Here is a 15939-nt window from a genome sequence, read left to right as displayed (position 1 = left end):
AAATCTATAAACCACTTCTGACTTTCGTACCTGCAAACCCCTTCAGACTTACAAAATAGTGCAAACTACTACTGCTACTTAAACATCACCATTATCAATAAAAAATTTTATATGCATCCCCAGTTCCACACCTTTGTGTAAACAGATGACTGAAATATGATGAAAATATTAACTTAATTTCCATTTTTAAATACTTCATTTGTTGCAATATATTCTCAAAATTTTGTTTAAATAATATGAAAATATTCTGACTGATCAATTTTCTTCAATTATGCAACACTATGGAAAAAGTTAAAAGTATTTCCAAATAACCCAATGGTTAAACTTTTAAATAAATGCACACTAAACAAAATGATACAGATAGTTAATTTAGCAACTGGGAAAAAGATAAAAAAATTATGTAGCCAGCGCATGACCTCCAGTCAGTTTTAGGCTATAAATAGCAATCATCTTTAACACTTTAACTATGGGTAAAATTATACGCGACTACGCCATCAAACACAAAAATTTGAGAAAATTTTAAGATTTTGCAAAATTTCTTTATTCATATTACATTTAGCTTCGGAAGCATCATAAGAAAGAAAAGAGTAACGTTATATCCTAAACAATACAAAATCAATTTATAAATATTTGCCTAAACTTATAATTCTATAAATATATAAAACTTATAATTCTATAAAAACATACAAACTTACACCGCTAGCATATAAACTTAGACTAAATAAAATGTATCCAACACATAAACCCACTTGACACTTCAGACACCAAGTTGTCACACATCTGCATTTTCTTTCGGCCCTTGATGGTGCAACTAAAAATAAGAGATATTCTTTGGCCATTTCTTCTCCCAGCAGTAGGCAGAACATTGTCCAAAAATATCTTTTGACAAAATTACTGCCAGCTCATTCGCCAAGCAATTCTTCGTTTCGTCTACCAGATTGAAATGCAGTAAGGGTTTCGAGTTTTCTCAAAATATGTTATATACTGTTTCTAATAAATTATTTCAATGCCAAGTCATTGTTTCCAGTTTTTATCAGAAATAAACTATATGAATTCAAAATAGAAATGTCCAACAGGTTTAAAAAAAAAAAACACTTTTATACCACTGCATACTTTTAAAAACATTCTTTACAGTTGCATATCTCTACAGTTGGTGCATCAAGCATATCTGGACTGTTCACCTGATGTCCGAGAAAACCTGGCCTTGATGCATTTTGTCGATGTCGTTAAGGATGTGGAAATTCAGAAAGCTCTCAGATTGGCGGATCTGAAAGACCTGAAATCTGCCTTGGTCTACACTATGAAGTTCGAGTCGGCTCAACAAGCAACTCCAAGAGATCGCCATCCTATTAGAGCGGCTCAAATAGAAGATCCAAATTATGATATCTCGAAATTAAAAAAGGAAATAAAAGATTCCAGTGGCGTTAGAAGACCTAATAAAAACAATACTGGGATGAAAATAGTCAAGTGCTGGAACTGCGGATTGGAAGGACATCTCAGCAGAAACTGTCACGAGAATCAAGACTGGGAGAGAGCTCTCGCGGAACAAAAACCAGGGAAACTAAAGTGCGGCAATCTCACTGGCAGAGTTAGCCGGGCAAAGATGCAGCCCCATTGAAAGTTCTTCAAATCTCTTCAATGAGCGGCGGAGATAACGGACTGTTCGTCGAAGGATATGTGAATAAGCATCTTTGTAAAATGATCATAGATACGGGAGCAAATGTTACCATCGTGAGAACAGATGTAGCTCGAAAATTGAGCGAAACGTTGCGCTGGACTCCATCCTATGTGACTTTACAGTGACAGGTGATAAGATTCCCATTGAAGGTAAAATTAACATCATCATTACCTTCGGAAATGAGACCTACGAGCACTTAGCTTTCGTCACTAACATCGTGGACGAATTAATACTCGGACTGGACATTTTGCGGAAGTACGACTTTATGTTGGACTTTAAACATAACGAAATGCACTCTACAAAGGAAGATATAAATGTGTTTGAAATGAAGAGCGGCATTCCCTCAGCTCACCAAGTAACAACAAAAACAGATGTCACCATCCCTCCGATGACAGAATTATTAATAGCCGGCTCCATAGAAAAGAATAGCTTCAGATTTAGACTAATTGAATACCCTGAAAATAGCCCAAGAGAGGTATTAGTGGCCTCCTCATTAGTAGACCTTTTGAAAGATTTCATCCCTGTGAGAGTGGCGAATGTTAGCCACAGACCGAGAAACATCCAAAAGGGTGAAGTGCTAGCAGCATGCACTCCAGTTACGAGAGAAAACTGCGTTGACTAGCGGACTCTGGCAGTTTAAAGTTATGCCCTTTGGACTCTCTAACACCCCTGCAACACTTGAATGCCTGATGGAGACAGTGCTTCGTGGTCTACATTACGAATCCTGTCTGGTCTACCTAGATGACATCATTATAGTGGGCCGTACTTTCGAGGAACATCTAGAAAATATCAGGAAGGTGTTCCAGAAATTGAGAGATGCCAACCTTAAACTGAGTCCTTCGAAATGCAAGTTGTTCCGCAGTGAAGTTACCTATCTCGGGCACGTGATTTCTGCCGAAGGTGTCCGCAAAAATCCAGAAAAGATGTCAGCAGTTCAGGACTGGGAACGTCCTGTGAATATTCATCAACTACGGAGATTCCTGGGACTTTGTACGTATTACAGAAGATTCGTGAAAGGGTTCTCCAACATCGCAAGGCCTCTGCATAAATCAACAGAAAGTAAACAAAAATTCGTGTGGACTGAGGAGTGCGAGAAGTCCTTTAATCAGCTGAAGATGGCATTAACATCTACAACCGTGCTCGCATATCCCCAGACAGACAAAGAATTTATATTAGACACAGATGCAAGCAACGAAAGTATGGGAGCTGTCCTTCCTCAAATGATTAATGGTCAAGAGCAAGTAATAACCTATTGGAGTAAATGCTTGTCCAAACCGGAAAGGAATTATTTCGTCACTCGTAAAGAATTGCTATCGTAAAGGCCATAGAACATTCCCATCATTCCATACTTAAGGACCCCATTCCGGATATGAATTCCTGGGGTATTTATAGGATTCCTTGCCAGTGTGGTTTAATTTACATTGGCCAAACTAAGAGAGCCTTAAAATTTCGTGTCAAGGAACATGAGACAGAAAAAAGGAAACACAGATGTCTTCTGTAGTGCAACATTTTTGGTCCGAAAATCACACTTTCAATTTTTCTGCTGCCAAAATTATTCAAAAAACATCTTCCATTGGAGAACTGGATTTTCTAGAGGCATTTCACATTCATAAAAATCTTTCTGTTCTAGTTAACGATCCTAATTCCAATCCAAATTTGCCTTCGGCCTTTAAAGAAATTATGTTTTAGTTCTGGTTTCACCAACAGATGGCGCCACTTGCTTATTCTTGTCCAGGCTTTCTTATCTTATCTAATCATTTTTTCCTAGCCTTCGGCCTTTAAAGAAATTATGTTTTAGTTCTGGTTTTGCCAACAGATGGCGCTACTTGCTTATTCTTGTCCAGGCTTTCTTATCTAATCATTTTTTCCTATCTCGTTCATTTGCGGTTTTGCAGCTGAGGATGGTGGTTCGGTAAAACCATCGAAACTAGTCCTGTGAAAATTTTGTAAATATAACGCTGATTTTTGTTGTTTGTCTTCTGAATTATTCCCATCATTATCTCTATGGCAGAAAATTCTTATTGCGGACTGACCATGCTTCTCTAACCTGGCTATTGAATTTAAAAAATCCCGAAGTACAAATAGCCAGATGGATTCAAAGACTCCAGGAATATGACTTTGAGATAAAACATCGTAAAGGCTCCTCCAACGGAAATGCAGATGCTTTATCCAGGAAGCCATGTCCTGCACATTGCAGCCATTGTTCCAGAGCCGAGGCTAAGTACAGGTTGGCGAATCCGAGTATCTGGCAAGTAACATCTTCAACATCAACTGATCCAGATCCGTGGAGTGATGAAAAAGTTAGAGAAGACCAATCAGCGGATCCTAACATTAGGCCAATAATAGAACTGAAGGAATGATCCAGTACAAAACCCAAGTGGCAGGACATTTCCATTTTCAGTCTTGCAACTAAAAGGTACTGGGCTCTCTGGGAGTCATTCCACTTCCGAAATGGAGTCTTATATCGACTATGGGAAAGCGACGATGGAACTAATAAGAGATGTCAGCTGCTGCTTCCTTGAAACCGAATACCTGATGTTCTGAAGGAAATACACAGCAGCTCAACAGGAGGGCATTTCGCCTGTATGAAGACATTAAACAAGGTCCGAGAGCGCTTCTTCTGGAGTTCAGCGAGAAATGATGTTGAGAAGTGGTGCCGATCTTGTAATGCTTGCGCAGCCAGGAAAGGACCGAAGGGACTTCGCCGAGGAAGGCTGCAGCGATACAGTGTAGGAGCGCCTTTCAAGCGAATTGCCCTCGACATACTTGGACCTCTTTCTCGGACCACGGATGGCAACAAATACATTCTCGTTGTCATGGATTACTTTACGAAGTGGCCCGAAGCTTACCCAGTTCCAGATCAAGAGGCTGTCACGACAGCTAAAGTTCTGTTACAGAATTGGGAGTCTAGATTTGGGACCCCCCTCCAGATTCATTCTGACCAAGGCAGAAACTTCACTTCAGCTGTGTTCAAGGGACTCTGACTTGTTGGAAATCAAGAAAATGCAGACGACCCCGTCACATCCGCAGTCTTGATTTCCACAAGTACTTGAAGATTGCTTATCTGAATAGGAATGCCTTAAGATTTTAAATGAAAGTTGTAACTATTCACATCAAAAGGAAATCTACCTACAATAACCCATTCATTAACTGGAATCAATCAAAAATTAGCTACCAGAGTTAATGGCCCCTTAAAATATACTGCTGTTCATTATCACCAGTTGATATCAATATCATTAATGAAACCTTACAAAGACAGCTGTGTCCTTCAGTCTGACAAAAATTAATTTTATGATAATTTAATATTAAACTGATATCCAAACAGTTAAATTAACATATTCGAGCTTTTCTAACAGAGTTTTTAAATTCAGAGAAATTGGCTGAGGAAAATTCAAATATTTGCAAAATTCGGTAAAAGTACATTTTAGGGTACCCCTTGGTGAAACTTGGCGGTACATGGATACCAATTTTGTGCAATTCTTCAACTCATTATTTTGGCTTGCGAAGTGGCGATTTTTGGCTTCGGCCAAAAATCGCCGCTACACAAAACCAAAATAACAAGACAAAACAATTGCACAAACTCAGTATTCATGTACACATCGACTTATTTTCACTTTAAAAAAAAAAAAAAATCTCCGAATTGCACAAAAATGGCATAGCGCACTCCTTTGACTTTATCCATGTACACACGACCTATTTTCACTTTAAAAAAAAATCCCCGAATTGCACAAAAATGGCATTGCACACTCTTTTAACTTTATGCATGTACACATCGACCTATTTTCACTTAAAAAAAAAATCCCAGAATTGCACAAACTTGCATTGCGCACTCTCTTTACTTTGTCCATGTACACATCAATATATTTTCACTTAAAAAGTCAAAGGAGAACCAAATTCTACAATATAGGCAAACAAAAAATACATAATCTCAATAAAATACATTTTAAACCAAACAATAAATTAACATAAACAAGGAAAGACATGTTATACATTTAAGCACTACCAAAAGCAAATATTCACTTACCATGATTTTCGAGTTCGCTTCGTACCCCCAGAGCCACGTAAAAATCAAAATATCAATCATACTCAAATGACTTTTTTCGAACCAAGTACTCTTTCTGATAGAATGCTTCACATAGTGACTATCTGAACCTTTCTTCCTACAAAGCCATTCAAATTCATCTAAATGGTTTTTACGTTTGACTAAACGCATATCCTTCCAACATACAGGACGCTTATAATGGCTACTAAGTAAATCTTCATTTACACACCAGTCAATTAAAGCTCTTTTCCCCTTTCGCTCTAAATCGTACAGAAACTTTAAATTAATCTTACTACATTCGGCCATTCTACCGTCTAAAGAATCAAACCAACACACACCACAAAAACGCTTACGAAACATCCCATCATACAAAATTTCCCAGAATCATGCACCTGATTACGTCGCAATAGGTTTTCCATAACATTCAACTACTCAGGCTACCATAAATGAAACAACTTGGCGATAAATCAAACAACAACTTCGCCATAATACAAGGAGTACCTTAAAGTCTACTCTACTCAAAAATTCTTAAATTTAATTTTGAATCTCCTTCCTTTGCTATAAAATTAAAATAACAAAAATAGTTGTAAGCTTTCTTGCAACTTACAACAGTTAAAAATTTTTCTTACTATGATATAATTAAGAAATTTTCAAAGTATGTTTTAAACTTAAGTGCAATGAAATGTTCATCTGTGATATAATGTCACTAACAATTTGCTGAAGAAATAGATATATTTCTTCAAGTAAATACAGGATGGATCTGAACAAGTGGAGATAGAAGGCAGCTAAATGAGCAATTTTCCATAGAATGTATGGTCAGAATGCAAGTGGTGAAAAGTTAAAAGATAGTTTTCCGATATCACATTTAAAGAATTAACTCAAGAATGAGAAGGGATACTTCAGAAAACATTTTATTAACAGAACATATTCATAGAAATTGCTCAACAGATGCAATGCAGGCTTCACAACTGCAAGATAGGAAATGACACATAGCCTGCGACCAGACACCAGGCATCTCCCGAATATTGCTGGCAACAACAGCGATTAGATCCATACTGGTTTCAATGGGCCACTGTTAGATTAGGCTTTTTATATGGCCCCACAGGAAAAAATCCAAACAAGAGAGATCCAGTGACGGTGGTGGCCAAGTTATGGGACCACCTCAACCAATCCATCACCCTGAAAATTTCATGGTTTGTATAACTAGCAATCCATGGTAGAAAATGCCGTTGGATGCAAGGATTGATCCATTTTACACCAGTTACTTACAATGCCACCTAGTGGCCCGTTTGCATTCCAGCCATGCATTCTATGACAAATATTGCTCCTAAAATTGCCTTCTATCACCCCCTCAAATTTTGCCCGCTTGTTCAGCAGATTCACCCTGTATAACACATTCTCACTTGAACATTATAAAAATTCATTAAATATTTAGAAAACCTAAATGCTCTTCAATCTTGTTTCTTATTCACATCAATGACCTAGTTTCAAACTTCCCCCCCCCCCGAGAGCGGGATCTTTTTCAGTAAATCCTTAAAAAATAGAAATAAATATTTTCTTCCAATAATTTACTGGATTAATTGCAGGCAGTTAATCAGTTTACCTAATATAATCCAGCTGGTGAAAATCTGCTTTTGATAAAAATGAGATCTTTTAAAAGCTTCAAGTTCCAAAATTAATCATGGCTCCTATGCATAAATAAATTCAAAGAAGTTTTCATGACAAATTTAACATGAATGACATTTAAATTTTACCTTATTAGACATGAAAAATAATCTGTGTTCAAATTGCAAAAAATAAAGTACAGATGTCCAACAATTTATCCCACATCCTATGGCATTTTTAAAAAGTCCCAATTTTTGGAAAAAATGCACAAGCTATGGAATGTCGGGAGATCAGGAAGGAAATGTATGGGTTTTGGTGGCCATGTGGCTATTTTGGCAGGATATGAGTTTTATATTATTTTTCTTAATTTTATAATGTTAAACTTTAATAATAACAAATAATTTTTTAGAAGTGATTATCGAGAACTGCTTATCAGTTTGCATTGTTGATCAGTTGTTAGAATTCGACCACCATTGTTTGGACTTTATGAACAATGGCATTTTTTGGCACTAGCAATGATGAAAACATTATGTAACTGTCTCTCAGATGATACACATCGTACTGCATGCCAGTGCTAGTTAAACAAGTGATTATATTTTACAGTGGCAGCAAAACCTCTAGCGCCAGCCTTCAAGGTGGCACAACTGATATTACTGCAATACAAGATAGTATTTGTTACTATTTAGAAAGAAATATAGGATTCAAATTAAAGTAATTTATAAACTAACAATAAAATATATTCATGTAATTGTGTACCTACTTACTGTGTTTTTAAGCAGTATGTATATAATAATTTATACATAATTTAAAACATTGTTTTTAAGATTTTTAACGTAATGAGGAAGAAAAGAGGATGCAAATTCAATGATGATCTACAAAGAGAATTTTCTTTTATTAAAAACACCAAAAGCGATTACATGGTAAAATGCGAGAAAATTCAATGGTAAATTTTCTACTTTGCACGACGGGAACGATATTTCAAAGCACATGGAGACACAGAAACATAAAAGATATTTAAATACTGCTCCCCCTTTCTCCAAAATTTAGGAATTTTTTCGGAAAACAACTTAAGAGTATGAAGAAAAGAAATCAGCATTAGCAGAAGGATTTATGCCTTTTCATGTTATTAATCCCAATTATTCCTTCAGATCTATAGGTTGTACATCACAAGTTGTCCAAAGGTTACTCGATAAAAAATTTGCTCATGCTAGAACAAAATCTGAGGCAATTGTGCATAATGTGCTTTCCCCACATAATTTTCAGAATTAAACAAAATCTAGAAAAAATTAATTTTATAGCCATATATTTTGACACATCTAATCATAAAGCATAAAAATTATTTTCAATCATTATTAGATTTCTTGATTCGGAAACTGGAATAAAAATTAGAATTTTAGATTTACGTTTCTTTGCTCGGCAAAACTTCAGAAATAATTTTCAGCTCCACTATTAATATTTAGGAAAAAATACATTTAAAACAAAATAATTGCTTATTGTGCAGACAAACACAAATGCAAATTTTGGAGGAAAAGCCAGAAGTATAAATAATAATTTTTACAAATTAAAAACCTTAATAAAAAAATTATTAGTGTTGGTTGCGCAACATACGTAAATCATAAAGCCATTCAAACAGCTACTGACTTGTTGCACATAGATGTGAAAAATATTGCTATTAAAGCATATTCTGATTTCTATACATACACTGTGCACGTTCAAATGCTTATAGAATTTTGCGAAACTGTGGAAGTTGAATAGCAGAAAATACTTAGATACAGTAAAACATGCTGGTTAGCCCTTTTGCCAATTGTTGAAAGAATTTAGAAAATATATGATCCTTTGAAACCCTACTTTCTATTCACAGGATAAATGTCCTAGAATTTTAGAAAAGTTTTTTGAAAAAAAATCTTCAAAAATTTGGCTAGAGTTTGTACACAACAAGCAGCTCTTTTTTTGAAAAAGAGCTACAAAACTGCTACAAAACTTATTGAAGGTGACAAAATTTCAGTAATTGAAGTAGCAAATGAAGTTAATTTAAAATTTCAGCATCGAGAGCAGTTAGAAAATAATTTTCTTCAGTTAACTATCCATAATAGTATAAGCCAGCTAAAAGAACAAGGTGCAATAAATCGTGCAGATATCACATTAAAAAGCTCCATAGTTACTGCATATATTATTTAGAATAGTGGAGGATACATTATGATATTGAACATTTTCCCTGGGTTACATAAAAACAAGAACTTAATTGGAATGATGTGTAAAAAGCATTCGATCATATTGCTCAAAATTTTCCATATAGTAAATATTTCCAAAAATTATCTTTTTCATGAGGTATCATTATTAAAAAATATATTGATAAGGAAAGGGTTAAATCTTGGGCACCAGAAAAAATTACAATAGAGAACAAATGGTTAGAAATATTTCATCATTTTTAAACAAACTATGCTTCATACAATACTGCACTGAAAATTGTGGATTACAAGCTGTCTTTACCAGGAACTAATGCTGCAACTGAACGCATTTTTTCTATGGTAAATAAAGTGTGGAGATTAGAAAATTAAGGCTATTAAATGTTGAGACTTTGAAAGCCATTTTATGTGTAAAATATAATTTTAAAAATTCTTGTGAAAAATTTCCTGACTTTTTAAACAACAGCAGCAATCTACTAAAAAAATTCACTTAAATGAGAAATATGCCGAAGAATAAAATTATACTATTAATAATTTTTTAATGTGTTAATATTTGTAAGTTGTACTTATGTTGAAATTACATAAATATATTACAATGCTATTTTTGCATTCTATGAAAATTTGTATTGCTCCATATAGACCAAATTTTAAATCAAGAACTCTTGCTCCCAGCCAATGGTGTCCTGCTTTACCGATGTTAAAAATCTGGTCATCTTATTTTAACTAAATGATAATAGTTATAAGGACTTGCATATAATCCTGTAGACTGTGAAAATTGGCTACCACTGAATCTTGAAAGTTGGACAAGATTATATTAATGTTGTGCTACTTGTTCCTGTGGAATTATGAAGAAAGTGAAGCCTCTTTATTTAATAAAAACTCAGTATATGACGAGCTTATTTTTTGAGCTTTGTAAGGCTTTCATCAATTTCTACTATTTTCCAAGCTCAACAATTTTATAGAAAGCTCTGTTTAGAATGCTACATCTACAAGCTTCCCACAGCTAATTTTTTCAATTATTATTTTTTCATTGGCCATATTCAGCTGACCATATCATATACATTAATGAACTTTTTTTTTATGATTGGATCTCATAACTTTAAAAATAAATCCAGGTGTTTCCTGTTCTAAAAAAGTGAATTTTTTTTAATGCAATGAAAATATACTCTTTTGCGCTGCTTGGCAATTTTCATTGTCTTTGGGATAATATGCAAGTACCAAGATATATTTGATTTAGCTTTTGCAATAATAATTCCAACATTATACATTATTCTGAACTGGACTAATGCCAGGGAAAAAAACAAGAATTATTATTTTTTAAATAATAGTATGTAATTGATTCAAAATTTTCATAAAATGATGAAATTTTAAAATACTGATCATTCTATAAAATCTAAGTTATTCATATAACTTTCATATAAAATGAAAAAAAAAAAAAAAAAAAAAGATTACCATATTAACAAAATGCTTATTTTTATACTGCTGTTGAAAAACTTCACGCAAACTTACTATTCATAGCCAAGGGGTATTTTCATGTGAAATATAAAACAAGATAAAACTTATGCTGTAAAAATTTATACAGTTTCATAGGGATAAAAAATTAATTCATAATCTTCAATTCACAAAAATAATACAAGAATATAAAACTTGTTTAATCACCACTACTCATCATATAGGATGGCAGAGGGAAAACTATACAGATATATCATGAATAACAAACATCACATACCAGAAACTCCTTTCCCTTTGTATGTTTTAGCCAATATTGCTGTTGGTTTTCCTTTATTATGTGTTGCAGCATCAAATGACTTCATAATTTCTTCAATATTATGACCATCAATAACTACAGCATTGAATCTAGAAATGAGAATTCACAACACAATAATCTTAAAATGAAAGCTCATTCACAATTTGAAAGTTCACAGTTCAGATTCGATACATCTAACTCACACTCCTCAGAGCCTACCAATACGTGTGTGCACGATAACATCACATACTTCATTATTAGGCTGAATGGAGTTTAGTATTAACATTTTTTGTTCTTTTGTACTCATGTAATCTTTTCTAAGATTTTACGGAAATAATTTTCCCCCATGCATGAACAAAAAATATAATGTTAGAGTGCAAGTGAAAGCTACGGTTTATAACAGCTCCTTTAAAATTTGATTATTTCTTATTTTCCATCTAGCAACGGCTTATAATAAATCTTCCTAGATTGCATCATTTTAAAATTTACTACTGTCAAAAATTTTTTTTTTTTTTTTTTTTTTTTTTTTTTTGCCTGTGACGATGCTTAAACCAATACGTTTTAAAATTTGACAACTGACATTTGAATTAAGCAATTAAAGAAAAGTGAAAATCCTAAATAAAGCAGTCTAATCAAACCTTCATTTGCAAGGTAAGGAATATTTCTCTCCGACTGGTTTATTTATTATTTTTTTTTATCTAATGGCGTGCACTTGCCTATTCAGCACTGGCAACTGTCCTAAATCCTGAAGTGATGCCCATTTTATTATGGAGGCACTTAATAGGCATCCACTGTTGCCTCCTTATAAAGAGACGAACAGTTATAACCACGCCTTCTCCCGGATTCGAACCCAGACCCTTTGGTACTGCAGTAAGCTTCTCTAACCATCATACTTTCTGAGTGGCATCCCATTGGTTTATGATCTGCCTGTTTTCTTACTTCAGAAATGAAAATTTATTACACAAAAAGCACAATTTTTGTTATAAGTTGGGTCTGTTTAAATCAAGAAATTAATTTATCCATCAAAAAAATCCACTAAAGCGGAGATGAAAGCCGTTCAAGGAAAGATGGAAGAAAATAAAAAATAAAGTTGGACACATTGAAAAAAGAATTTCTGCTGTCCAAGAACAAATCAAACAACAAATTTAAAACAGGGTTTCTGCTGTTATCGCCAAAGAAGTCGACACATTAAAGAAATGCATAGTGACAGCAGGAAGCAATTCTGATGGCTTTAAATTTTTACCAATGCCTGCTCTTTCTTTTCTGAAGTTATCTACATATGATGGGCAAATACATAAAGACAATTTCAATAACAGGAAAAGCGAATGGATGGGATTTCCAAGCTAAGGCCTGTCATCTTGCTGCTTCTCTGACAGCAGATGTAGCAGATATTTCCTGAAAACAAAAGGCTACATTTCTCTATCAGGCGCATTGAAGCTGCGTTTTGGGAAGAAATGTTTAAAAGATTACAGCAGGCTTCAATTCAAATCCTGTCATCAGAAGCCCACAGAAATGCTCCAGGAGCTCACCATGGATGTTGAAAGGCTGTCTCATCTCGCCTTTTCAGAGTGTTCGACAGAAACAAGGAAAATCCTGTCTCTGCAGCACTTCATTGACGGCATCTGTGATCCTGAAATACAGGAAGCTCTACAAATAGCAGGTATCAAGGATTTAAAAAGCACTCTGGTGTACGCCATGAAATTCAAGGTGACCCAGCAAGCAACTCTAAGAGATCAGCACCTAATCAGAGTTGCTCAAGTCCAGAAGCCAATGGATCAAGTGGCTGCTAGTCTAGATGATTTCAACAGACAAGTCATTGCCTTGATACGATAAAAGGGACGAGATGAAACCAACACTAAATTGTTGGAACTGTAGTGCTGAAAGTCACATACAAAGGAACTGCAGAACATTCCAGGGCATGGAAAATAAGATCTATAATTTAAATAGACAAGATAATACCCCGAGATGGAATAGAAGTGATAAGAAACGATCCTTAAAGTGCTGGAACTGCGAGCGGTGTTGAAGGGCATACATGGAGGAATTGCAGAACATCCCAGGCACAGAAAATAAGACCATTCCACAGCAAGGACACAAGAAACAGAGCAATCAACATCTCGGGTAACAAAGTTTGAAAGATAATGAGGAGCCCCAGTTTAAAGTACTTCAGATTTCTGCAGCAAGTGGTGGCAGTAATGGACTTTTCATCATGGAACATATCAATGGAGTTCCTCACAATATGGTTATCAATACAGGAGCGAATGTTACCATCATTCAAAAAGATTTAGTTCAACAGTTTAAAGAAAAACTCATTTAGACACCATACTGGGTTAACCTCCAGACTGCATCTAGTGATCAAATCAAAATAAATGGGAAGTTAAACCTAAACATCATGTTTGAAAGTGTTGCCTACTATTACAAGGCATATGTGGCAGATATTACAGATACTTGCATACTCGAATTGGACTTTCTAAGGAAATATAATTTTTCCTTGGACTTTAAAAATAACGAACTGCATTCAGCCTCGGAGGACATAACTATCCATCATCAGAAGGAATCCTCACCTGGAAACACCAACACCTTGTCTGCAAGACCCTGTACAGAAAGCTGCCGACATTGCTCCAGGGTTGAACAGAAACACAAGCTACTGAATCCCATTGTCTGACAAGTTATATCTTCAACATCAGTTGATCATGACCCATGCAATTACGACGAAGTCATGAAAGACCAGCTGGAAGACAACAATATATGACAATATTAAACCCATAACTGACTTAATGGAGTCTTCAAATAGAAAACTAGCAGGCAGAACATTTCAATCTATAGCCCTACGACAAAACAACATTCGGCTCTCTGGGAATCATTCCATATTCGAAACGGCATCTTGTACCGCACATTTGAATCGGATGATGGAAAGGCTTTCCAATGGCAGCTGATACTTCAAAGATCCTGGATCCCAGGTGTCCTTAAAGACCTACATAGGAGGACACTTCAGAATATGGAAGACTTTGCAGATAGTTCAAGAGTGCCTCTATTGAAGTAATGCAAAGGACTACGTGCAAAAGTGGTGCCAATATTGCACACCTGTGCGGATAGGAAAGGACAAAAGAAATGCAATCAAAGCAAGCTACAATGTTACAATGTAGAAGCACGTTTTGAACATATCAACTCTGAATCCTAAGACCTTTGCGACAAACTGCTCACGGCTACAAATACATCCTCATTGTCATCAATTACTTCCCCAAGTGGCCCGAAGTGTATCCTTTCCTGATCATGGTACAGCATTGGGTTTCTAGGTTCGAAGTGCTACTTGGCTTTGACAAAACTGAAATGATACCTATACATCCTCAATCAGACGGCATGGTGGGGAGGTTTAATTAAACCATCCTTAATAACCCCTCATTGGTGATTTCCAGAAAACAACAACACTGGGATAAGAAGTTACCTCTATTTTTACTGCCTTATTGCAGTGCTGTCCACGAGACTACTGGCTATTCTCCATCTTAGATACTCTTTGGTCATGACCTTCGTCTGCCTTGTGATCTATTGTTTGGTCGCCCTCTGGATGTGCCTTAATTGCCTGAGGAGTACATCCAAGATCTCCACGGCTGGTTTGAAGTGATGCATAATTTTGCACAAGAGCAAGTGAATTTGGCCACGGAGAAGATAAAAACCCGGTAAGACACGAGAGTTACAGGACACTGATTCAATGAAGGAGACAATGTGCGGATGTGGAATTCAATTCGACGGAAAGGACTCTGTCGGGAATTACAGTCACCTTGGGATGATCCTAAAGAAGCTGAATGACGTTGTTGGGATCTGCAAGTTTCCGAATTCTAAGCCTAAAGTCGTTCATTACAACAGGTTAGCTCCTTATTATTACCATAGTACGTGGTGTACATAATGTAAATAATATAAGACAACAACCCTATTTGTTTCTAAATTTGTGCTCTCATTTATTGATTTAGCATTTAATTTGTTTTAAATTACTTATTAACGTTTATGTTGTTTGTTATCGTATTGTAATGTTTATTATGCTTTAGTTGTAAGTATGTCTTCCTGTCCAGGAATCGTACTGCCCAGAATAAGCAGTCTTTGGGAAGGGCACAATGTTATGAATTTTGTATTTAGATGGCTAATTTTTGCAGAATTATAATTAAAATTGTTGTATTTCCCCATGCAACGCAGCACGAGACAAATTTTAGAAGAAGGCTATGCCGGTTTGGTTTGGTTTATATAATTATGGCAAGGCACACTAGAGCTATCTGCCTAAGGGGAGGGATGCCTCCGTGGAGGACTTTCTAAGGGAAACTGGCTCGTATAAGCGTTACACATGGGGAAAACCACATAAACGTCCATGCAGCCAGCCCGTTTGCGGGATTCGAAGCTCGGACCGAACTAACAGTGTTCAGCAACTTTATCGCTCGGCCGCTGGTGGGCCTAAAGGCTATGCTGGAAAAGTAAGAATATAGGGGCACATGCATTTAACAGCGAGTAAACGGATATCTTGGTAATTTGTATTGAAATTGAATAAATGTAATTGGCCACTATGTTAGCTGTAACCGTAATTCCATCCTCTTATTACCACCCAGAAATCTCAAGTACCAGAAATTTCCTGCGACCAGTTGAAACCTATAAAAGGATTTACAGAGAGTCTGTGTTCAGTTGCTTGCTTACTGTTGTT

The 15939-nt window shown here is 35.6% G+C and overlaps 1 protein-coding gene across 1 annotated transcript in view; it reads right to left on the bottom strand.

Moving 5' to 3' along the window:
* Positions 1-15939, bottom strand: part of LOC118189106 (transketolase-like) — a 71066-nt gene that overhangs the window by 28375 nt on the left and 26752 nt on the right. The window contains exon 6 of the mRNA XM_035359654.2: positions 11241-11368. Within this exon, the coding sequence (XP_035215545.1) occupies positions 11241-11368 (128 nt within the window). The remainder of the gene's footprint in view (positions 1-11240; positions 11369-15939) is intronic.

This window comes from Stegodyphus dumicola, chromosome 8, assembly GCF_044657685.1.
Source record: "Stegodyphus dumicola isolate Sdum_Otavi_A_Nest chromosome 8, ASM4465768v1".
Classification (NCBI taxonomy): domain Eukaryota; kingdom Metazoa; phylum Arthropoda; class Arachnida; order Araneae; family Eresidae; genus Stegodyphus; species Stegodyphus dumicola.
This window is presented reverse-complemented; position numbering and strand designations above follow the sequence as displayed.